At 41.3% G+C, this 27,086-nt stretch overlaps 1 protein-coding gene across 2 annotated transcripts in view; it reads right to left on the bottom strand.

Moving 5' to 3' along the window:
- The window catches only part of LOC124139846 (gem-associated protein 5-like), a 212,996-nt gene that overhangs the window by 113,821 nt on the left and 72,089 nt on the right, over positions 1-27,086 (bottom strand). For both annotated transcript variants that reach the window (XR_007219116.1, XM_048388307.1), the window contains exons 16-17: positions 25,901-26,104; positions 19,570-19,716 (exon numbers count right to left, since the gene is read on the bottom strand). Coding sequence is in view for 1 of the 2 variants with exons in the window: in XM_048388307.1 (XP_048244264.1) it covers positions 19,570-19,716; positions 25,901-26,104 (351 nt within the window). In the remaining variant the exon portion in view is untranslated. The remainder of the gene's footprint in view (positions 1-19,569; positions 19,717-25,900; positions 26,105-27,086) is intronic.

Raw genomic sequence — 27,086 nt, 5'->3', positions numbered from 1 at the left:
ACCCAGACCAACAAGCGACACAAATGACCTAATTGAGATATTGAACATAAGGCTTACAGTATTTCTACAATCGACATAAACAGAGAAACACGGTTGAACAGAACAACTGCTATTAAAAGATCCCACATATGACGGTTATGTTCAACAACAACAACAACATCAAAACAATAATACTAATGTTTCTGCAGTTGGTAGGTTGTAGGACTTAATTTGTAAGTACATTTAAAGTACATGTACCATATATTTTGTTTACTTAACAGCCTATCTTACTTAAGTTAATACTTAGTTTACAACTCTGGCAAAACAAAAACTTTAAGGAGGAGTTTGAAATGGAACAAACTTTAATCAAAGTAACAGCTCCAACATATATAAAAATGACCTCAAGAGCTAGTGAGTGAGGTTTATTGCTTGAGTGAGGAATTGCCACAGCCAAAATAATGGCCCCTGTTGAGATTTTAGTGAACTGGCACTGTGAATGTCATTGTCCCTAAAATACAAAAAGGTTTTCACAGGACTGACTTTGACTGTGCGGATCTCACTAATGATTAATCTTGTGGCAACCATTTTGCCATGTATTGTCCTGTGTTGTACTGTATGTGACCAAGTGAATGGTCTTTGTGAATGCCCATCTGTATGTCACCTAAAAATCAATTTATATTAGCATGGAAAAGAGTGCCATGCTTCCATCATCTGCCAAGTCCATGCATCCAAATTTCATACCAATTGCTCTCAAAACCACCATGTTGGCCTACATTCTGTTTGCATGAAAGAGCATCATCAATCATTTAGATCATTCTAGGTTGGCCACTGGTCAATGTGTGGAGAGGATGTTATAGATTTGCCACCAAAAGTGATTGGAAGAGGGACATCAACAACTGTTCTATGATCATTGAATCCATTACAGGTTTAGTTTCCTGATCACTGACCAATCAGGATCGGTCCATGATTGACGTTTCAAATGGTGCACTGTTTTGACGTTTTGTTGTTTTAACACCGCACTCAGCAATATTCCTGCTATATGATGGTGGTCTGTGAATAATCAAGTCTGGACCAGACAATCCAATGATTGATATCATGAGCATCGATTCATGCATGCATAAACCAAGTCAGCAAGCCTGACCACCTGATCCCTTTAGTCGTCTCTTACGAGCATGGTCGCCTTTTACGGCAAGCATTGGTTGCTGAAGACCTGTTCTACCCCGGATCTTTACGGGTGGAGCCACTGCAGAGCTTGATTTGAACCAACAATGGTATTTTTTCGCCATACCAAAGGGACCCAACACTACACTGCTAATTGTGTTGCCTTAGACAACTGTGCTTTGAACAGAATTCCAGTTCCATCATCATGTGCCAGCTAAATGCAGGACAGACATAGTTTTTTGATAGGATGACATGCAATCAACTGAGCCTGTTGTTGCTCAGTGGACCAATTCTAACTCAAACTCCCCATGCAGAGACCCACAACCATAGGTATAGTGCTGACAAACCAAAGATCCTAACTGAATCTCTTCAGGTTCTAGGAATGGAGCAGAGCAGAGCAGAGCAGAGCAGAGCAGAGCATAGCAAGGAGCCTCTTGGTGACTGTTTGTTTGTTTGTTGTTTAACACCGCACTCAGCAATATTACAGCTATATGACAGCAGTCTGTAAATAATCGAGTCTGGTCTTGATGGCTGTAACATACTTCAACATGATTGTGAATACTAGTACTATTTAGTCATGTTATTTATAGCCCAACATTATAGACAAAAAATTAACTTGAATTGGTTCAATTATTTTATTTCCTTCCTTAATGCCAGTCAACAGAATGAACACAAAAATAATCTGTTGGTTTTAGGAAAACACTATGTATTGTTTTAGCAGAAGATCTCTACTCAGCACTAATGAGCAGTGCTATTTGGCTTGTGATTGGACTAAGGTAAGGTTGGATTAAGGTAAGGATTCTTCTGTAAAACTGACAGAAGTCATTTTCTTTATAAATAAATCCACTGAGGCTTGCAGAGTCGCATTCATATTGAGTTGCATTTATATTAATTTTGAGGCACATTAACTTGAAGATTTACAGTATTCAAACCAGAGACTCGCATCACCTGGCAGGTAAGGATACAACCCTGCACTACAGTGACGAGGACAACCTATTGCCTCGGTCAACAGAATTGGGTCAACCCTTCACAACAAAATACATTCATTCCACCATTCCGCAGCCAGTCGGTTTAGTCTTATCCAGGGGGCCATCAGCAGGGGCCCCGGAAAATTTCAAATCCCAATCGGACATTTGCATTTAGGCCACGCCCCCTTCAAATAGCGTATTTTAGTACGACTTTTCACACACATTACAAGTTGTTACATATTCATAATATGATGAAATAAACAATATAAACACCGATAATCATGTTGTTTGTTGTTCATTGTTTTATTTAAATACATAAATATAAATAACAAATAACAAGGCCATATTTACAGCTTTTCCCGTATCATCTATCGGCTGATGGGTTTTGATATCTTGACGATCGATGTGTTGCCACTGTATAACTGCCTGTTTCGCCTGCCCTTCCATCGTCGTAGCGTTGGTCTAGGGTCAAAGTCGTTCAGTCTTGGTCCGCAAATTGCAATTCACATCAGTCTGTCAAATGTTTCCATCGTCAAAGTCAAGTCTTGATGAGGTTTTGTTAGGAAAAACTTTGTTCCCACTCTACGCTGGATACGGGCAGTATTTCCATGAGTTTTACTACATTGGGGAATTGCAGATCATGTCCAGTCAAAATTTAAGAATGTCGGGACAATTTTTTTTAAATGTCCGGACAGAAAAATTTAAATGTCGGGTAAGCAATATTTTAAACCGGACATTTGAGATTCCCAATCGGACATGTCCGGCACATATGATCGTTTCCGGACCCCTGGTCATCAGGGAGAGATATACACTGACAAGCTGAACACACATCTATGAAGACGCTCCAGGTCAAGGTTGTGTATCATCTGCATCTGCATATCTGGCATATAATTTGTATAACTTGCTGTTGAAAACAAAACGATAATAATGATGTCTTCACTTACTCTCCATCATTAATCATGCATATAAGATATATATTCAGCACTGGGCCCTCCTCTTGACATATACGATGGTTGCTATGATACAATGTTTACTTGCACACAATCAATGAACTTATTGTTGGCAAACAGCTTTCTTCTGATGTACAAACAAGAAGTGAAGAGAAATATTCAAATGAAAGGAATGACCCCCAGCAGTGAACTATTCCAAATATTATGCTATAATTTTCTTTCAAGCATAACTGACAGGTCAATTTAGACTACTTCTAATTTCAGAATGTATGATGCTGACGTTGAAGTGAAACAAGGTGCTGCAAGGCCGTAGTTAACTTTTTTTTGACTGGGGGGGGAAATATTTGTACAAGTATAACTTGTCCCCAACTTGTATTTTCATTATTAAAAAAACCCGGTTTTCTATAAATAATCCAGGGGGGGCAACTGCCCCCCCCACACACACACACCCCACCCCATCCCACACCCCTCACTCACTCTCTATTCCCTGAACACTTTCAGGAATAATATATTCTTATATACATTAATAATAAACATAACCATAAACGTAGCACTTTGACTGGGTGAGTGAGGGAGTATGGTTTTACGCCGCTTTTAGGAATATTCAATATCACGGCGGGACATCAGAAATGGGCTTCACACATTGTACCCATGTCGGGAATCAAACCCGGGTCTTCGGCGTGACGAGCTAACACTTCAACCACTAGGCTACCCGACCGCCCCTTATATTGACAGATGTATTTTAAGGAGGAACAGTTTGACGAGTCACTGTTTGAGGCCTTCTGTGGTCTTGCTGCTTTGATCACGAAATACAATATGTTGACATGTCAAACAACGACAAATATGATTTTGTTTTAGTAAAAGTATGGCATGTTTTATTTATGCATCCATAAGGTTCATTTCAAGGCAATAATAGCTGTTACCTGATCGTGTTTTCTGTACAAAATGGTGAGTTTGTTGACATGCTATTTCGAGTGTTAAGAGCTCAAATGTCAAAACACCTTGTCGGTGTGTATTATGCACACATCCCTCAACACAGCCGTATATTTAGAAACACATCATGTATTATACACAAGAAAATATGGTTATTAAAACAAAACAAAACCTACGCTTTGATTCTACAGCCGATACAATTGATGCCAAGTCATTATGTTTTCTTATGTTGGTTTGTTTGTTGTTTAACGCCGCACTTAGCAATATTCCAGCTATATGATGGTGGTCTGTAAATAACTGAGTCTGGTCCAGACAATCCAGTGATTGATATCATGAGCATCAGTCCACTCAACTGGAATACAATGACATGCATCAACCAGGCTGACCTCCTGAGCCCGTTAGTTGCCTCAAGCATAGTCGACTCTTATGACAAGGATGGGTTGCTGAAAACCTATTCTACCCCGGATCTTCACGGGTACTCATAATGTATAATGAGTCTTGACCTGACACCAGTGTGAGCTAACATCCAAATAATGTACACTTGGAAAAAAAGGAAAGAACCTGTCACTGTCACGAGACTGCGAATGTAATTAGTAAATTCAGTTTGGTAATGGCATGAACAGTTGCATAGATAAACCTAAATGTTTGCTTGTGGTTCTGACACTGGCTACTTGTGAAAAGCCCAATCTGTCAACGCTATATCCAATCACAATTTGAAATTGTTCTGAACGGTGGTCTTAATTCTTCTTCAACATGGCTCATAGGAGATTATCTGATGTTGAAAGTAGCGAGAAATATGCATGATTGATGCAGGAATGTCAGGAATGTCATTACCACCGGTTATCACCATTGGGTTATAGTGAGTGAGTGAGTGAGTATGGTTTTACGCTGCTTTTAGCAATATTCCAGCAATATCACAGCGGGGGACACCAGAAATGGGCTTCACACATTTTACCCATGCCGGGAATAGACCCTGGGTTTTCGGCGTGACGAGCGAACGCTTAAACCAATAGGCTACCCGACCGCCCCCTATTTGGTTATAACCCTGATAGGCACAGAAACAAGCAAAGCTATGAGGTAAAGGACTGTGCAAGGTCTGGAAGGCCTTGTGTGACATCAGCGGGTGAAGACTGAGACCTACTCCACCTTGTTCCAACATACCCTTTGCCTCAAGCCTATGTCTGAAGGAGAACTGGATGCCTCAGAGACCACTGTCATCACGGATATTGAGAAATCAACTCAAATCAAATCGTCTTCGCAGGGAGCGTTTGACATGATGTTTGGAACGTGGCTGGAACATGAGGACACGAAGGAAGATCCACTTGTAGGCTCTGAGCAGGTTGCCACAGACACCCATTCCCAGGAACACTCATCCCACAGTCCCACTTGGATGCTTATCAGTCATGACGTGGGTTGCCTGTGCCAGGACTGAAAGCTGGACAAGGCCTCTGTGCAAAGGATTCTGACGGGTGGCAGGTACAACTGTTAAATCCAGGATTCGACTGTTGTTCCACATTTTTAAACCACCCTCTGGCTGCTACGTCTCAACAGATAACAGAATGACTATCCCTTGACCCGCCTTGAGTCCAGATCTCAACCTGCTGGGGCACCCTGGGTTGAATGATACAGACATTGGAACTATCAGTAACCAATCTACAGGAACCATCACAAGCATTGTACTGAGAATGGCAAAAACCTACCCATGAATGCATCAACCTCTTGTGTTGAACTATCACATCACTTCAATTCGGTCATTTTCAGGGACAAATGTCCACCAACAACTGTCTAGAATACCCTGCAATGCTATACTTAACTAACATGCAAATTTTGTCAATAATACACACAATGAAACGGCCACCAATATAATGAATATCACTTTCTAAAATGTCACGACTGTTATTTATTGACAAAGAGGTCTCTTCCAGAATATATGACATGTTCTGGTTTCTATGCCAACACAGTTTTTTCAAAGCTCATGGCAAAATTAGCAGGGATCTCTTGCAGTAGTACCTTTTGTGACCACACAATCCACCTTTCTGACAGCACTGGGCACTGAGGTAATAGAATCCCAATAAGAAACAATCAGAGTGACCTTGCCATCAGTGTGAATGTGCCAATAGCATAGTGTAACCGTATACAAGCAGATGGAAGCTTCTTCCTTGACCAGTAACTGGTCTGACCAAATGATTGTCCCTCTGGCAGTGGCACTGGGTAATTATTAGGAGTGCCTGTTTTTATGGGTCAATCACTCCTCTTGGCTATATGCAAAATGGCCTTACATGGCAACCGAATTCCTGACATGTTGTGACTTTTGCTATGTTTTAGACACCATGACACTACATCTGGCTGGATGAGATGAGGTCATCCATCTCTTATGATGCTACATATTTATGTTATAATGGCAAGTGTTACTGACATAATAAATCAATCCAATGAACTTGGTATCGCTATCATTTGGCCAACATAACACACATGTTTCATGCCTAATATGTAATATTTACAATACGGAAACAGCTAATAATCTCAATTTATGACAACACTAGTGATAAAAATATATATATACATGTATATATATATATATATATATATAGGTCAATATATGGAAGGGAGGCAGCTTTGAATATTTAAAAAATAATATCAAAATCCAACTTGCATTTTGACTACATGATAAAATAAATGAGTAAGAGTGAGTGAGTGAGTGAGTGAGAGAGTATGGTTTTACGCCGCTTTTAGTAATATTCCAGCAATATCACGGCAGGGGCACCAGAAATGGGCTTCACACATTGTACCCATGTCGGGAATCGAACCCGGGTCTTCGGCGTTTATGAGGGAATGCTTTAACTACTAGGCTATCCGACTGCCCCACATGAGTAAGAAGGTCATACAAAACTGATGTGGCCTGACAAGAGTCTTTCTTCAGATGAAAAATTCTCCAAGAAAGTTTTGCGATATAAAGTGAATACCAGTAGCATTATTTCGAACTTCCAGCATTGAAACCAACAAGTTCAAATTTGAATTAAAGAAAATACAACAATCAAAATTTCAAAGTCAATGGAACATGTGGAAAGCTTTGAAATTTAACTGCTGCTATGTAAATGTCATGTCAGTTTCAGACTGAAAAGTCTCTGAAAAGCTTGACTGCTAATCCCACCTTCTTTCCTTCTACTCCTGAACTGAATAATAAATGACCACAGGCATGTTGGTCGTTTTGGTCAGACTGGGCCGCATGTTACAACTGCTTCTAAATAAATTAGTTGGGCCAGGTAACAAGTGGCATAAACAAATGGTCAGGATGCAATCAACCAGGTAATAATTTTCTTATGACCCGAGTCAGCTTGAATGCCAAACATGGAGAGTGCCACACGGTTGTGAATAAAGGTTTGTCCATAGTATTGTTATCGTAGGTGACAGGTATGATACTCTTCAAGCAGTTGCTGTTACTGCCCACAAATAGTAGACTGCTTCTCTGATGGTCTATATGGTATTGTTAAGTGACCATCAGTCCATTTCTTTTTGGATATAATTTGGCGATAACATCCACACTGACCACTGTAATAAGCTGCTGTGTGAAGAGCTATCATGATCTTAAGTCTTACCTTGTGCTATGTAGATTTATAAGGAATCAAATCTAGCAGCATTCCTTTGAATTTATCAGGATGTATGTGAGACAAGCACCTGGCAGGTCATTTATGTGCAAACATAAGATCTCTTTAGTCATATATCAATTCAGCCTGGACAAATCAATGTCATTGAGGAAATTATCACAATGAAATGATGCTGGGTGATCCAATGAAAATGTTGGTGATAGTGAGTGATAGTGATAGTGAGTGAGTGAGTGAGTGAGTGAGTGAGTGAGTGAGTGAGTGAGTGAGTGAGTGAGTGAGTGAGTGAGTGAGGCTAGGGGATACAGTGACATGTATTTTTGTATGGGTTGGTGAAGGAATTGAGGTAAATGCACCTTTTATAAACAGCATGTCAGCAAAACTATAGTTGATGGGTATGGTGCTGATAAGCCAAGAATCAAACTCAGGGCTTATCTTGAAGGGACACAACTACACAGTGAGCTGCAACTCCAGAGACCACCAGGCTCACCTGACCCCCTGCAGACATAGAAAATGCAGACAAACACTGACACACTTCACCAGAATCATCCTGCCTGACACACTATTGACTAACAGCAGATGGCAAGGACACAAGGTGAGGCCTCTAATTGCTCCAACCAGGAAGTACTTTCTGAATCTGTGGCCTCCCATTCTCTACACCTACGTCTTCCATGTAATCAAATTGTAATTTAGGGCGTCACAAATGCAGATGAGAGCAAACTAAGTGATTGTTTTGCATGGTTTTGGAGACATTGCTACAGCAGCTGCATAATGTTGCTTATGTAAACAACACATGCCATGTGTCGCAAGTTGCAATTCTTTTCTGAGCTTGAATACAAATTCTTTTTTAATTGTTAAGAGTCTGGAAGGGAGAAGAATATTATTTAATGTCTTAGCCAGTTCTGTAAATACTGAAATAGTCCAGTATTTGAGAGGATCTGAGTGACCCAGGGCATGACGATACAAGATAGTGACTGTCATTGTGACCACCCATTCACAATAAACGTGAGTCTTATTAGGTACAACCGATTATGAGTCAGTGATGGATCTAGAGCATGCCATTGCAGCACTGCCGCAAAGAAAACTTAAATGTCCAGTACATTTCACTCCCACTGGCCCCATGGGTCCCTTATAAATCCCCATAAAAATAAACTGATTGCTCCTACTTCTTGAGTGTGAAAGTGCTACTGTGATAATTCCCCTCAGTCCCGTTAATTCTTTCAACACTCCAGGGCCGTAAACCGGTCACACCATAGGCACATCAAAATAATATATGATTTTATGAACCTACCTGTCATATCATTCATTCATAAAATCTATCACTTTTCAAAATGTCTAAAAAAACATGTATTTCATTTCAATTTATCATATTTTATCAATTAATTTATTACCTCTTTCCCAAAACATAGATTCTGGCACCACATGCTTCGACAACAGGTCCCTATCGAAAAAGTCAAAGAGCAAAATAGACGTTTCAAGAAAACATGAAGTAATAAATATAATTAATAGAGATATCTCTGAAAGCTTTTAAACTTCTAAGTTATGACTACCATCTTTTTGTGAGATCGTGTAATGTAAGTCAAACAACATCTCAGCTTCTGTCGCCTTGATTTTCACTCTCGGACACAATGTTTAATGCCAAAATATATGCATAAGAAATATTTGTCACAGTTCGTAACCTGGTATGACATGTCCATGAAGCTCAATATTTTAAATATACGTCAGAATAACACGATTTAACCAAAATATTTCGACAGTCAGGTTGGTTAGGCTCATCATCAGCTCAGGGCCCTTGCCTCCTCTATACATAGACCAGACATCGAATGGGACTTCTCCCAGGAAGCACTGCTTAGTCGAACCCACCCAGAACGTTTTGGTCAATGTGAAGACTCCCCAACACTGCAGCCTTCTGCATAACCCAGATTGTCAGAAGGGCTGTATTCCTGGCAGCAAACCTGGGTACTCTCCCAATGTCAGTTAACAGATTGGGAGGTCTCAGCACACGGCACATAAACTCGATGCAGTGGTCGTTCAGGTAGCCTCTCCTTGAAAAACTGAGTCTTTGCCGATTTGATATGGCACTTTGCTTAGTTGACACTCATATTCGGAACCGTCCAGCAGCACAGAACCATCAACAAAATCAACATTGACATTGATATCATGTCCCTCAGCCTTGGCTCGGTTAAGGAAACTGTGGAAGACCTTGTTTTCATCTTGAGTCTTGACATGCTTCACAAGAGGATCATCAGACAAGTTAATGTGTGCAAAAGTGCACAATACAATACAGCCATTAAGAGCCTCCACTTTAATCAAACCACGCCCTCCCATCATAATAGGTATATATAAGTGATTGAGGGAAGGGCAAGGGTGGTGGGGTCTATTGTCTGACATGACTCTTCGTGTGAGGGTGTCAATACCCTGATTGTCTTGTTTCGACCAATGAACAACACCAATGGGTACAGCATATGTATTTTTGGCTTTAAGGTGAGGTAAAAGTGGGTTTATGGTCGTGTCCAAGATTATTGCACTTATATTGGGACGTGCATGCAGGTGTGTGTGTGTGTGGCTGCTTGTACTAGTCCTGACTAATGCCGATTTATAGTGCTAGCACACTGAGATACCATGCAGCAGTTTAACATGAATACCCCACACAGACACAGTCTGACTCCGAGCCGACCAGTCCTTGTTTTAGCCCGTTTTGGTTTGTCCACCAACCCTTTCTTTTTTCTTTGTTGTTTATTGCCACACTCAGCAATATTCTAGCTGTATGACGGCATTCTGTAAACAATCGAAACCATGCCCTTTTACCCTATTTCCCACTTAGCCCATTTCATTCTAACCCTGCTTGGCTTACATGAACTCATATAGCTGTGACACTGGCCGTCCACAACACATGTTATGTCAACACAGCTAACACAGTTGTGTCCTTGATGTGGCCAGCGTTGACCGCTCGGTGACCCCACAGTAGCCACACAGCAGAGCAAGGTGCCACTGTAAGTAATGAGTAGGTAAACGAGGGCTGACAGATGATGTGGAAGATCCCAGGCAACCAGGTGAACAGACAAGACAGGGCTAATAACACTGCACTCACATTAGCTACTGAAGCTCACCTTGCATTGCTGCAGAGAAAGTTTAAATAACACCAAAACTGAAATTTCAAGTTCAATTTATAATGAATGAATGAGTGAGTGAGTTAATATTTATTCTACCATGAATTTGAAATTTACTTGATTCTGATTGGTTATTCAGAGGCTAGTAAATCTCAATAAACCCGCTCTGATTGAAACAGCTGGTTTGACGGCCGCATCACCGCGGAAGCTAATATTCATAGAATAGTACTATTTTCAGTCATTGTCGGTAGGCATATATAAATAATTATATCTACAATTACAGGTTACAAAATGCACAGATGCGGCTACTACAATATTCAAAGGATGTGTGGCAATACATTTCATGCAGAAAACACAATATAAATCTACAAAGGGAATGTATTTACGTTTTGGTGACAACAGAGAGCTTGGAATTTTGGCGCTTTTCTATATACGACTGTGACGTCATATCTTTTGCGTCACAATGAGCGATATGACGTCATCATGGTGACGTGCGATGTAGAGCGAAAGCCTTGCAAAGCTTGCTTTGTTTTCTTTAGGGATGCCCACTTCATGTTAGCTTACCAAGTTGCTGTGCTTATATGCTTTCAAAGCCTGTCATATGTTCGAGTGAAGTATTACGGTGTAAACAAACTGCTTGAGTATATACAGTGCCATATTTTGTTCGGTGATTCCGTAATTCAGATCGATAACCCACTCAAAACACTGGACTCAACCCAAGCCACTTCACTCAGTATATTTGCTAACACCAAAGAGTTCGCAATTTATTTAGTCATGGTAGAATGGAGATAAACATACTGTGTTTTCAATGTAGAGCTAGGTTACCTGTAGATTTAACCACGCTCAATTTAACATTTGAAACCTCACGCTGCGTGTTCGGTCCCAAATTCAATTTAGCGGGGTTAAATCTACAGGTAACCTAGCTCTACATTGAAAACACAGTATGTTTATCTCCTAAACGTCACTTTGGCAATATCATATCGTGACGAGAAGTTATACATTAAAAATACATATATTTAGATTAAATATTTAGATTAGATTAGATAAATAAAAACTTGATGGACAATAATGAATGAATGAAGAATATTTCCAACAATGCTGATTTTAAGAGAAACTTCAGTGGAATGATCCACTATGAACAGGTCAGGGCAATGTTCAGCTCGAGAAACTGGTTTTATGCTGCTAGTTGCATAAACAAGAACTAATGGCTGAGGAGAACATTTTCTATGGTTTTGTTTTTTCTTTAACTCCGCATTCAGCAATATTCCAGTTATACGACAACATGCATCAACCAAGTCAGCAAGCCTGACCCCATCAGTCTTAAGTCGCAATGAGGAAGAAATATCAGGACTCAATTTAGATATATGAAACATGCACCTGTCCAACCTGTTACTGAAATAAAACAAAACCTAATATTTGTGTCTACAGGCACCAAGAGGACCAGGGTGCAACCTGGTTTTATTTGACCCAACTAGCTTTCCATGTCAACATGCACCTGCTGCAAGTTAAATCATGTTCCTTAAATTGAGCCCTGACTATAAATTTTATCACAACCTTGAACTGAGCTTATATATTTATGGAAAAAAAGATATAAAAAAACAAGAAACAAGCAGAAATGACATTTTTTTTCAAACTGACAAGTTGCTTGTATTCATGCCACTACTATACAACATTGTTCATTATAAACATTGAGAAGTCTGAAAACATGTTTTTTGTAAAGAGATCCCTTTAAAGTATGGTTGGTCAGGGGAAAAGTAAACAAATAAAGAGAAAGAAAACTGAAAAACCACATTGTTTGGCATGACAACTGTAGCTGCTTGTTCCCTTCTGGTGGGCTGCCTGCCTTGCATGCTACACACGGAGGAGTGCTAATTGGGCATGTCTGGCATAACATGCCCACAGCTAGCAAAACTTGACAGAGGGCAGTCTGGGAGAGATGTGTGTGGTACATTTAACTCTTTTAACAGTCTGTCAGTCACATTATGGCATACAGTTTAGTTTGGAGTTCAGCCCAATGGTATATCTCTATTTGATAATAATTCAGAAACATGCTTCTAGTCGGAATTGTACAATGGACTATGAATTAGCAATAACTTTGTACCATTATGGAAAGGGTTTTGTAATTTTTATTTACAAGTGGAGTTGGTCGGAGCAGAGTGGAGAGGAATGGAGACAACCCAAAGTAAATAAGGGAAGTTTTGATACAACCCCAGAACTGTCGCCTTTAATGTCAGATGACCAACATTGACCAATTGAGCTACCAAACTAATCCATGTCACAGCGAGCAAGCGAGTGAGTAAGTGAGTGAGTGGGTGCGTTTACGTCATTTTCATAAATATTTCATTTATATGAAGGCATATCAGGTTGATTTGAGAGGAAAGCCAAAATTGATGTAGGTCTTAGACTTTTACCACTTTGGTGAAACCCACGTACATGGCCATCTATCTCATAAATAAAGGTAGTAATGAATAAACATTCTCATTCACACATACCAAACACATTTCAACAAGAACTGTCACTTCTACATGAATGTCAACTATTTTACTGAGAAACCCATGCCCATCATATCCTCCTTCATCTGATGAGCAACTGAACAAAACAAGTATTAGTTTCAACATACGAACCTGCCTCTCACATTTAAAAGACATGTTTTTGACATCCCTAAATTGATCCCTTCACACAGACAAGTTAACAACGCGAGGTTTATCCTAAACATAACTCCCTGGACAATCTTTACATCAGTGATGAAGTGATCAGAGAAACCACAATCATCGTCATGTCTGCCATAAACAAATCATCCAGTGACCATCACTCAGAGGGGACCTATCATATAGCGTCTAGTCCAGCAGATTGTATACAGTTTCACAAACCAATCCTCCCAATACATCTCAGATGTGGTACAGAATACCTCGGTCTCACAATGCCTCCCTTGATAGTTAAATCTTCATGGCCAGATACAGCAATTACATTGGGTTGTGATTCACAAATTGAGATCACACAAAGTGTTCCCTGGAGAGTTGCCTGGTAGTCTTCAACAGAGCAAACTTGCCAATCTCCTTCACCTCAACAGGTTTCAATGACTTCAGACAAGCCTATCAAAGGATTGGGAATGCCAGGAATGTCCACTAGTTTAATTCTTTTGCAAACAATATTGGCACAAGCATTGTTATCTAACTACATTGCATCAACAATCTTAAGAATGTGTAATGTTTTCTGGTATTATAACAACCAAGATGACATAATCCAACTGAAACAGGTGGTTTAGTTACTCGGGAATCTATTGCTCTAGGCACATTTATTAACGAGTAACCTCACACCAGACATATAAGAAAATCACTCTTGCATGAATTAGTGAGTGAGTGAGTGAGTGAGTGAGTGAGTGAGTGAGTGAGTGAGTGAGTGAGTGAGTGAGTGAGTGAGTGAGTGAGTGAGTGAGTGAGTGAGTGAGTGAGTGAGTGAGTGAGTGAGTGAGTGAGTGAGTGAGTGAGCACTACCACAGTGTATGACACCAGAAATGGGCTTCAAATAATGTACCCATTTGGGGAATTGAACCCAGGCCTTCAGTGTGACAAGCAAATAAGGCTACCAAACTACCCTGGAGAAAATTAGAATGAATCATATTTGAAGGGATGTGAAGCACCTTGTCCAGAGGTCAATGTCTCATGCTGCAGACAAAGCCAGGAAGGGATGGGAAGCACCTTGTCCAGAGGTCAATGTCTTTAGCTGCAGGCAAAGCCAGGAAGGGATTGGAAGCACGCTGTTCAGAGGTCAATGTCTTTAGCTGCAGGCAAAGCCAGGATGGGATGGGAAGCACCCTGTTCAGAGGTCAATGTCTCAGGCTGCAGGCAAAGCCAGGAAGGGATGGGAAGCACGCTGTTCAGAGGTCAATGTCTCAGGCTGCAGGCAAAGCAAGGAAGGGATGGGAAGCACGCTGTTCAGAGGTCAATGTCTCAGGGTGCAGGCAAAGCCAGGAAGGGATGGGAAGCACGCTGTTCAGAGGTCAATGTCTCAGGGTGCAGGCAAAGCCAGGAAGGGATGGGAAGCACCTTGTTCAGAGGTCAATGTCTCAGGCTGCAGGCAAAGCCAGGAAGGGATGGGAAGCACGCTGTTCAGAGGTCAATGTCTCAGGCTGCAGGCAAAGCCAGGAAGGGATGGGAAGCACCTTGTTCAGAGGTCAATGTCTCAGGCTGCAGGCAAAGCCAGGAAGGGATGGGAAGCACCCTGTTCAGAGGTCAATGTCCCAGCCTGCAGGCAAAGCCAGGAAGGGATGGGAAGCATGCTGTTCAGAGGTCAATGTCTCAGGCTGAAGGCAAAGCCAGGAAGGGATTGGAAGCACGCTGTTCAGAGGTCAATGTCTCAGCCTGCAGGCTAAGCCAGGAAGGGATGGGAAGCACCTTGTTCAGAGGTCAATGTCTCAGGGTGCAGGCAAAGCCAGGAAGGGATGGGAAGCACCTTGTTCAGAGGTCAATGTCTCAGGCTGCAGGCAAAGCCAGGAAGGGATGGGAAGCACGCTGTTCAGAGGTCAATGTCTCAGGCTGCAGGCAAAGCCAGGAAGGGATGGGAAGCACCTTGTTCAGAGGTCAATGTCTCAGGCTGCAGGCAAAGCCAGGAAGGGATGGGAAGCACCCTGTTCAGAGGTCAATGTCCCAGTCTGCAGGCAAAGCCAGGAAGGGATGGGAAGCATGCTGTTCAGAGGTCAATGTCTCAGGCTGAAGGCAAAGCCAGGAAGGGATGGGAAGCACGCTGTTCAGAGGTCAATGTCTCAGCCTGCAGGCTAAGCCAGGAAGGGATGGGAAGCACCCTGTTCAGAGGTCAATGTCTCAGGGTGCAGGCAAAGCCAGGAAGGGATGGGAAGCACCTTGTTCAGAGGTCAATGTCTCAGACTGCAGGCAAAGCCAGGAAGGGATGGGAAGCACGCTGTTCAGAGGTCAATGTCTCAGCCTGCAGGCAAAGCCAGGAAGGGATGGGAAGCACGCTGTTCAGAGGTCAATGTCTCAGGGTGCAGGCAAAGCCAGGAAGGGATGGGAAGCACCTTGTTCAGAGGTCAATGTCTCAGGCTGCAGGCAAAGCCAGGAAGGGATGGGAAGCACCCTGTTTAGAGGTCAATGTCTCAGGCTGCAGGCAAAGCCAGGAAGGGATGGGAAGCACGCTGTTCAGAGGTCAATGTCTCAGGCTGCAGGCAAAGCCAGGAAGGGATGGGAAGCACCTTGTTCAGAGGTCAATGTCTCAGGCTGCGGGCAAAGCCAGGAAGGGATGGGAAGCACCTTGTCCAGAAGTCAATGTCTCAGGCTGCAGGCAAAGCCAGAAAGGGATGGGAAGCACCTTGTTCAGAGGTCAATGTCTCAGGCTGCGGGCAAAGCCAGGAAGGGATGGGAAGCACCTTGTTCAGAGGTCAATGTCTCAGGCTGCAGGCAAAGCCAGGAAGGGATGGGAAGCACCTTGTTCAGAGGTCAATGTCTCAGGCTGCGGGCAAAGCCAGGAAGGGATGGGAAGCACCTTGTTCAGAGGTCAATGTCTCAGGCTGCAGGCAAAGCCAGGAAGGGATGGGAAGCACCTTGTTCAGAGGTCAATGTCTCAGGCTGCAGGCAAAGCCAGAAAGGGATGGGAAGCACGCTGTTCAGAGGTCAATGTCTCAGGCTGCAGGCAAAGCCAGGAAGGGATGGGAAGCACCTTGTTCAGAGGTCAATGTCTCAGGCTGCAGGCAAAGCCAGAAAGGGATGGGAAGCACGCTGTTCAGAGGTCAATGTCTCAGGCTGCAGTGTAACCAGGAAGTTGGAGTGGTTACACGTCAGGAGTTGGCAGATTGTTGGCTATCAGTCAGTGACTTTATAACAGATTTAGCAATTCTTCCGCTGCTTGGCAGCCAACTCAGGGAGGTAAGCCAGAAAGTTAAAACACTACCACTGAGAGTGAACTCATGTTCGTTGCAGCATGGGGCACTTAAGCATTGACTGACACAAATCTTAATCTAAAATTCAAGGTTAATTACCTGATTTGTCACGTTTTTGCAACAACATTTTCCTGTTTTTCTTGTAGCAAGCGTACAGTTTCCAAATTAAAAAATTATGACATTCTTACCCTGAACAAAAAGGCAGTTCTAGTGGAGCTGTTGGGTAAAACTACATTACCACAAATATAATGCCATATATGTACCCAACAGTTTATAATAAGACTTTCAGCCAGGTGAGCTAAAGAGGATTTGCCACCATACAATAAGTGTTTGCAGCCAGGAACTGGTTACCACTAGAACCTACAACAAGACATACACGTCGCTGTACTGTATAGATATGTAATCAGTTATAATGTAGCAATGCACAACAAGGTACATGAATGTTCAACCTTGCCATGTGAAGGTGACAGACAGGTGTGACCCAGAACAATCAGAACTCAGCAGAAGGCAGCAGAAAACAGTAGCTACATTTTAATACATGTTGTTTTGTAAGTTGTTTTACACTTCAGTCAGCAGTAATCAAACTTTATCACCAGTTTGTGCCAGTCAAACCAGAGGTTGATATGAAGAACAACATTCCACACCATAAGGGTGTTATACACACAATCAACAGTCACAGACCCAGACCATCTGAAAACCCATTTTAGCTGGCACTTACCACGAAGAGGTGAGGTGAGGTGAGGTGAGGTTAGGTGAGATGAAATTGGCTTTAAAGTCGTGTCCAAGTGTATTGCACTTATATAGCAACGTGCATGTATGTGTATGTCTTTGTGTGTGTGTTTGTGTGGCTGCTTGTACTAGCCCGGACTGATGCCGATTTATAGTGCTAGCTCACTGAGATACCATGCTGGAGTTTTAACATGAATACCCCACTCAGACACAGTATACTGACTCCAGGACGACCAGTCCTTGTTTCAGCCCCTTAATGCCGTGCGCCAGACAGGGTAACAACAAGTACCATCTTTCAACGTCTTATGGTATGACGCGGCCGGGAATCATACCCCTGACCTTCCGCTCTCCGGGCAGACACTCTACCACTAGACCACTAGACCACTAGACCACGGAGAGCTCAAGAGTAAGGGCAGAGTACTGATAGACCTGAGTGACCTTAACTTGTGTTACATCGAGATTCTTCCGGGAATTTGGAAATTACTTGATTCTAATTGGTCAATCAGATGTTGTCAAATCACAGTAAACCTTCTCTGATTGAAACAGCCGATTTGATGGATGTATCACCACGGAAGCTAATATTCAGAGAATAGTACTTTATTCAGTCATTGTTGGTAGGCAGATTTTATAATTATATCTACAATTATAGGTTATAAAATACAAAGTTTCAGTTTCTACAATATTCATGATGTGTGGCAATACATTTCATGCAGAAAACATGATAGAAATCTTCAAAGAGAATGTTTTTAAAGATTTGGGGACAACAGTGAGCTTGGAATTTGGCGCTTCTCTATATACGACTGTGAGGTCATATCTTTCACATCATAATGCGTGATAGGACGTTATGATGGTGACTTGCGGTGTAGAACAAAAGCTTTGCAAGGCTTGCTTGGTTGTTTTTAGGACTGTCCACCTCATGTTAGCTCACCAAGTTGCCATGCTTTTATGCTTTCAATGCCTGTCATGTGTTCAAGTGAAGTTTTACAGTGTAAATGAACTAATTGAGCACGTACAGCAGAATATTTTGTTTAAATGCTGTTGTCGGTGGTTCCATAACTCAGATTGACAACTCACTCAAAACCTCGAGGTCAACCCATGCCACTTCACTCAATATATTTGCTGACAACAAAGAGTTTGTGTTTTATTTAGTCATGGTAGAATGGCGCGAAACATACTGTGTTTTCGCTGTGCGTACGGTTCCAAATTCAAATTAGAGCAGTCATATCTACAGGAAACCTTGCTCTACATTGAAAACACAGTACACTTATCTCCTAATTCCACCCACCAGTAGATCCTTGCATAGCCAAGGGCCACAACTTTGCAGAGCAACTCCTCAGATCACTCATATCCCACACCCCAACAAGTGTCACACCTATCTTACATGCATTTTACAGTCCATATTTGACGAGACACTAAATAGTCATCTCTTATAGGGAAGCATCACACCGATATTCCTTGTTATTAACTTAGGTCATAAAAAGCTTCACAATATGGCTGAACCGATGTTGTAGGTGAAGACTATTCATGATGTCAAAATATCTAAAACGTATCTGCTTATTCACTGACAGTCGTGACACAGCTGAAACTGTACACACACTCCTACAGCAAAGTTTGTTCTCCAGTTCAGGCTTATGTTTCAAATCAAGCTGCTGGTAACCTCATAGTCCACATCTCTCAATGGACAGGAGGAAACATGCATAAACCTTCGGGAGTCTGTGTAATACCACACAACTGACATTTACAGTCCATATCCCATTTCAATTTCTCATAATGGACATGAAGGACAAAACAAATTAAATGATGTTTTTTACTGCAACTGATTGTTTTTCCTGAAAGTTTAGTTCTGGAAATATACTGACAAAAGAAATTCTGGGAACATAGTAAAACAGCAGTAGCTGGTGTTGTGCTGCGTTCAAGGTAGCGGCATTATTTCAGCACTAAAAGCAACAGGGTAAGATATTAATATCTGGTGCTACATTTGGAAACAATTCCAAGGTTGCAACAAACGCTGAAATATTGCTGATACTGCACTAACATATCCACTCACTCATGGGTTCCTGATGCTCAATCTTCAGCCATCTGTGATCATGCTTTCCTTTCATCTGTGAGTTATGTTAGTTGAAAGATTTGAATATTGATGCAAATAAAATTAAACTGGCAACATATTTGACAACTACACACAATGATTGTCACATTGCTATCTGAGGTGTGACAAGCTTGACCTGAAAGAAAAAATATGTCACTAACCTGCAGTCTTCAATCTGGTCAACAACAACAAGTCTTCTAATGTCGCTGATTTGCCACGATTCTCTTCTTTAGCCGAAACAGGAAAGAATGATTTAGCACGTGTCCTGCGCTTTCTGGATGTAATGCTGGACTCCCGCAGACTGGAATCTGAGGAAACACAACTCAATCATGACCACTCTCTTCAGCCTTACAGGAGAACATAGCTTCAGATGACGTACTCATCTCTCAAAGTAATTACAGATTTTGACAAGGACACGAATTGGTGTCAGTGTGACTGATAGGATACAGCAGTCAATAAAAGCAAAGATACGAACATGTCAATTTCCTGTAAGATCAATACTAAGTTGTTGATATGAAATGCACAAAACATACAGAAAGCTTTGTCACAAAACAATTGCTGGTGAGACCACAGGGGTTTAGTTAGACCAATATTCGATAGATCAATTTATTCTTTGCTGACTGATAACATGGAACAACATTGTACATCCTTCAGAGGCTTCTAAACAAAAGGTCATCATAAAAAGGAGTGAGTGAGTGAGTGAGTGAGTGAGTGAGTGAGTGAGTGAGTGAGTTGGGTTTAAACTGCTTTGAACAGTATTCCAGTCATATCACAGCGTGTCAGCTTATTGTTGGAGCAAACCCTGAAGTAATGCAGGTCTCAGATTGTTTCCACTTTGGTGAAACCCACGAGCACGGGTACAGTGCTGACAAACCTAGAAACAGAAGCAGTGCGAACCAGGATTCGTTTCAAAGGTTTTTGGTCTTCCCAAGGCACATAACTCTGCACAGCAAATTGCCATGGCTTAGATGACAGGGCCACCCACGCCCCTGTTAACGTATATGGAAGTATTTCAGGGAACTGACATGTCTTCTAAGGGGTTTGAAAATAAGATGACATGAATATTTCCGAATGAGATTAGTAAAAAGGTTATGGCGGCTACACAAATATGGAATCACACATGAACACTCTAGCAGCATTTGATGTGATAGATTTGTCATAATGGCAGGACAAATGAAATCACTCTCTCTTGTGCAGCTTTCAACTATATCAAGTTGCAACATTTTGGCACTTCATATCAACCAAATAAACCTATGTTTGTGCACCAGTCTGTCCTGTCTGTTCAAACAGTTATTGATTCTCGTGCCAAATGCAAAGAGAAAGAAATCTAAGATATGTCTTCCTGATGCTTGATTAAAAGTTATTAAAGTAAATAAAGAATCGAGTAAATTTAATATAGATTAAATGGAAAAGCATACACTAGGCATTTGCAATTCTTTACAACTATAGTATGACTTGCAGTGTCAGTAAATCTCGAAATCAATATGCCAGTCATGTTCATGAGTATACACAATGTTGATCAATTTGAATACACAATCAGGCGATAACTCTCCTTTCGAAGTAATATGACTGGGTGCCCTGCGACACGTTTGTGACATGGAGAGACGGAGCGAAGCTAAAACGGTACCCTGTTGCACCTTCATTCAGAAACGGTCATTTACTACTGAACATCTGAAACTAGCACATGTTTTGCGCATGCGCAATTCACGCATAATTTCTAAAAGATGGCACATAACAACATACAGTAAGGGGCCTGCATGTGCAGTAGTTTTCTTACAATGCCACCAAGTTTACATTGACGAACATATCACCATTTAATCTCATCATCACGACCAATAAATTGCCATTTTGTCAGCATCTTTGTTTACACTACAGAGTACTAATACAAACTAGTGTTTTAATTCCTCCAGAAAAGTTTCAATTACATTACATCATGTATTTTCTTGGTGCTGTTCCTAATATGGTGTGAACGAGTGAGTTGGGTTTAACGTCGCTTTTAACAGTATTCCAGTTATATCGCGGCGTGTCAGCTTAATGTGGGAGGAAAGTCCGAAGTGATATAGGTCTCAGACGTTTACCAATTCGGTGAAACCCACGAGCACGGGTTTGGTGCTGACAAACCTAGAAACATAATCGGGGTGAACCGGGATTCGAACCCACAATCATAGGTTTCTGGCGTGCCCAAGGGACGCAACTCTGCACAGCGAATCGCAGCGCCTTAGATGACTGGGCCACCCGTGCCCCCGTATGGAATGTAAGTCAGGTGAAAGCGTATTTTCCTGTGTATAGCACCCACTTCAGTACACATATAATTGCTATTTCGTGTATTGTGCAGTCAGAAATTATATCACATCATCACAACAAACTTGGACAATGAGAATGAGAAAGTTGCAATAAAACATCACTTGATACGATGATTTACCATTTTGATTGCATCTCTAGTTAAGCTAGATATTGTTTTATATGGAGGATTAAGGTCACCATGTCTTGTAAACTAAGTCAGACTTCAATCAGCTGTACACACATGTTCTCCTGATCTACCGGTCATTTAGTTAATACATACCTAATAAATTAACTTAGAAGAATCTTAATACAATGATCGGCAGAAATAGTATCTGAAACTAATATTTAACCAGGATTAATATACTCCAATTTCATGTTATTTCAGATGAGGTTTTTACCATACATACTTAAAGTAATAACAACTAGTGTAGCACTTTGGTATATTGTCATATAGTTTATACGCATGGAACACTTTGATGAGTCACTGTTAAGGATTCCTGCGGTTTTACTATTTTGATCGCAGAAACATTACGTTGACATATAATACTCAAACTACAAGGAATATGGCTTTTAACAACTCATAGCATGACATTTATGATACATGTATCCATTCTATGACAACCATAGTCCATTGCCACTTGAAACAGAATCACAAAATATTGCAATGATTAATTAAAGATAGATGCATGTGTGCTAATACTTACGGTACGTAGTAAACACAAGCCATTTTGGTGACAAGGAATATTAATAACATTAGTTAAAGTTAAACATCATCAATAAGTTTTGATCACATGGTTACTGTCTGGATACAAATTGGCAGTCAGGTGACTGTCAATATTTGTTTGTTGTTGTTTAGCGTCGCATTCAGCAATATTACAGCAACGAATATGATTGCTGTCTGTAAATAATCAAGTATCAAGTCTGGACCAGACCATTTAGTGATTTACATCATGAGCATCGTACTACACAATTGGGATACAATGACATGCATCAAACCAAGTAAGTGAGACTGACCACCTGATCCCGTTAGTCTCCTCTTATGACAAGCATAGTCGCCTGTGATGGCAAGCATAGTCGCCTGTGATGACAAGCATAGTCGCATGTGATGGCAAGCATGGGTTGGTGAAGACCTATTCTAACCTGGATCTTCACGGGTCTGACTGTTGATATTAACTGTCATCATAGAGATTGATCATTAGTAAGTATATACTGTTTTTAATTTATAAGATGAAAATATGTAGTTGGTTAGTCCCCTTGAATTTGTATTTAAGCAATATATAGGCTCTTTTGTGTCTGAAAATATGTTTTTCTTTCGAAAATTCAAAATATATATTATTATGGTAATTCTTCTACCTTTCACTGTTTATAACTTAGATGTAATCATGGTAGAAATTGGCAACATTCAGCCATCTTTCATCCATAAAATATTTTTATTCACCAACCCTTACGAATACCAAAAGAGATATCAGGATTTCTCTGTTATCTTAAACATCATGTATTATGATATGTACCGTATATCGCTGTGTATAAGGTGAGTTTTGCGTACCTGGTATTAGGGTTGATTAGTAGTTGATGACATAATTTGTCAGTGGTGGTTCCATTCACGTATTTTCTCGCCTCTCTCAGTTATAATACTTATCAAATACTTGTGTTTCTGTCAAAATTCACAATTTACCAACAAACTTTACCTATTGCAATAAGACCTTTATTTCAAAATAACTTAACCTCCAAAATTCATTTTTGAATGATTATTTTTTTTTCAACCATCAACCGTAGGGTTTTGAAGATAAATATATTAAAAGGCCAAATTGTCACATGTGGAAAATATGTAAAATTCAAAATCAAAGAAATAACCAATTTTTCACCCCTCTGAGATGACCTAGAAATGTGGCCGTCACTCCCTGTCTCAACATCTGCTTCAACCACAAAATCTATCAGCCAGACTCCAAAATATTTGTCAAGAATTCAAATTCTGTGCAACTTTTCACGGATCAAAGACTTCAACAGATCCCTATCAATATGTAAAACATTTTCTATTACAAACCCTTAACCCTAAAATGGCATCATAAATCAATCCCCTCAAATCCTTCCCACCATTTCAGTTCCTTTCAATTCATGTTAAAGAAGCCTAAGCAGACTGTGGTGTATTGCTTACATTAACCTTTAACTCAAACAGCAACCTGCAAAGAAAAGGCTCTACAAGAGTGTGACTATCAATTATTTTCTTTCAAACGGTTTGAGAAGCCCAAGAATCACCTGCGCAAGTTGTCACGAACACGCAAGAGCATAATGGAGCTGCTTAGCATCTCGAGGCTGTAGCTGTAATTCAATAGTGTACCATGCACAGTGACAGCAGTGAATGCTGCATCAGTTCTGGGTGACCGGCTCTGTACCTTGACACCATTAGGGGGTTGTTAGAGTGAATTTGAAACCAAAAACCATAACCCCCTATTACATTTTTTGCAGTTTTTTGGCGGTTAGTTATTGTTATGAAACATGTTTTTATCCTTTTTTTGTGTGTGCAAAAAATCAGCTTTGAAAAGCGTTTACCTGCTACTCATTGGTTGGTAATTGCTTGGTCATTTGGTAAAAGAAAAAGGTTGTCACTTTGAGGACCATTATGTTTGAGACCGATACTGGTTCCCCCCACCCCCAGTGTATAGTACACACCCATGTGTGCAGGTCCTATACTGGTGCCCCCATCCCCAGTGTATAGTACACACCCATGTGTGCAGGTCCTATACTGGTTCCCCCACCCCCAGTGTACAGTATACACCCATGTGTGCAGGTCCTGTACTGGTGCCCCCACCCCCAGTGTACAGTACACACCCATGTGTGCAGGTCCTTTACTGGTTCCCCCACGCCCAGTGTACAGTACACACCCATGTGTGCAGGTCCTTTACTGGTGCCCCCATCCCCAGTGTACAGTACACACCCATGTGTGCAGGCCCTTTACTGGTTCCCCCACGCCCAGTGTACAGTACACACCCATGTGTGCAGGTCCTATACTGGTTCCCCCACGCCCAGTGTACAGTACACACCCATGTGTGCAGGTCCTATACTGGTTCCCCCCACCCCCAGTGTACAGTACACACCCATGTGTGCAGGTCCTATACTGGTTCCCCCACGCCCAGTGTACAGTACACACCCATGTGTGCAGGTCCTATACTGGTTCCCCCACGCCCAGTGTACAGTACACACCCATGTGTGCAGGTCCTTTACTGGTTCCCCTAATCCCCAGGACACACATGTGTGCAGGTCCTATACTGGTTCCCCCAATCCCCAGGACACACCCATGTGTGCAGGTCCTTTACTGGTTCCCCCAATCCCCAGGACACACCCATGTGTGCAGGTCCTATACTGGTTCCCCCAATCCCCAGGACACACCCATGTGTGCAGGTTCTGTACTCAGGCTCCCCCCACCCCAAGTACACACCCATGTGGACTTAACTGAATACCCCTCATTCATCTGTTTGTAGCGACCAGATGAACACATGCTATCGCTCGCCGGGCACTGGGGAACTACTACTCCAGGATGTTCTGTTAACACCACGTTTCACAAACATTCCAAGACTGGCCGCCAAATTCAAAGCCTTTTATTAAATCTTATGGTTTTTTCAAGGCATCTTCAAATTGGGGCCACACATTCAAAGGACTCCATTGGAGCATGTGATGTATCAATTATTAAATACCTCTGGGCTACACTGCTAGATTAAATATATCTCCATCATCATTCTAAACCACATATAGACCAAAGTAAGAAATAGGCAAATATGATCTTGCATGTTAACCAGTCTTGCACATCTGAGCATCAGTTGCAACTATCTGGGTATAACACTACACTAAGTCAGCCAATCTGAGAGGAGGTGAACTTCCCAAGTTATCTCTGTCCCTTCATACAAATCAATCAAATCTTCACACAAAACACATGACAGCAAGCAACATGTCTGTCATTGTGAGAGGACAAATATACCAATGGCAAGTTACAGTTTGCTTTCAGAATAAACATCACTCCAAAAAACAAACCTTGCTTATCCTTCAAATAATTTACACAAAACCACTTTCTCAAGTTTGCAAATGATAAAATCATGGGCATTATAGTCATTAGGAAACCAGAAAATTTACCCAGATTATTCCAATCCGATCTTCCTGATATCATGTTCAAGAGCCTAGCACGAGGTTTCATGAGATATCAATGAAAGAACTTACCCCTTTTGCTGCTGGTGTCTCTAACACTGCTATAATCTCCTTTGCTCTTGCTTGACAGGTAATGAGTCCCAAGGATGTTTGCCGCAGTTTCACGATTCTCTGCATCATCAACACAACGTTGCGATGTCGGTGTGTCCTCCCACGGCAGATTTGTAGTTAATCCCTCTTGTATAAGATCGGACAAGTTTTCCTCCCTTGATAGCCCTAGAAAGACATGAGCGCAAATCTTCAAATAAGTGAGTTACAACTTGCCTGATCCCTGTCATGTTGCTGTAAGGGATGTTCAAGTCCCCTAATGGTTCCGGATCATGCTTTGGTCCTTTATTGAATCGCAGATTGTAAATTCTTACAAAGGAAAAGGGGTTGCCATTTCAAGGAGATTTATCATGAAAGTTGTTGAAGGAATTTAATTAGTGATAACTGGAAGGCAGTAGGGTTCCGAGAGAAAGTCAGACATCGGACTTGTCTATCTTGGATTTGAAAGGGAATTTCAGTTCGTCTGTTCTCTGACTCATGGGATAAACTTTCAAAGGTCTACTGTGCTTCATGATAAGCTGGGGTGATGAGTTGAAAAGCATACCTATCTTGTACGTTCATCAAAGGAGTCAAAAGATCTTGGCTACAGAGGCAGGTTTTCTACAGATCCAGGCAGACTTCTTTCACAACATGAATTCTCAATGACTATATAAAACCGACTGAAACATCTTAAAAATAATAACACTTCGAACTTTCATATTCATTCTGTGCCCCTGCTCCTGATGAAAAGGACAAAAGATAAACAAGACCCTTTGCTTCTGAGTACATATATATATATATATTCCATTGAATGTTTTGTTAATGATTTGTTTGTTGTTTAACGCCGCACTCAGCAATATATTATCTACATGACAGCTGTCTGCAAATAATCGAGTCTGGACCAGACAATTCAGTGGTTGATATCATGAGCATTGATCTACGCACTTGGGATACGATGACATGCATCAACCACCAAATGTAGTTAGTCTCCTCTTACGACAAGCATAGTTGCTTCTTTCGGCAAGAATGGGTTGCTGAAGACCTGTTCTAACCTGGATCTTCACAGGTAGTTTTGTACATGAGAAAGAGCGAATGAATGTTGTTAACAATGCTGTCAGCAATATTCCAGCCATAACACATTGCCTTGTACAACCAGTGCAAACCAGTGATC

Source organism: Haliotis rufescens, unplaced genomic scaffold (assembly GCF_023055435.1).
Source record: "Haliotis rufescens isolate VD_foot unplaced genomic scaffold, xgHalRufe1.0.p SCAF_7, whole genome shotgun sequence".
In the NCBI taxonomy this organism is placed as follows: Eukaryota; Metazoa; Mollusca; class Gastropoda; order Lepetellida; family Haliotidae; genus Haliotis; species Haliotis rufescens.
This window is presented reverse-complemented; position numbering and strand designations above follow the sequence as displayed.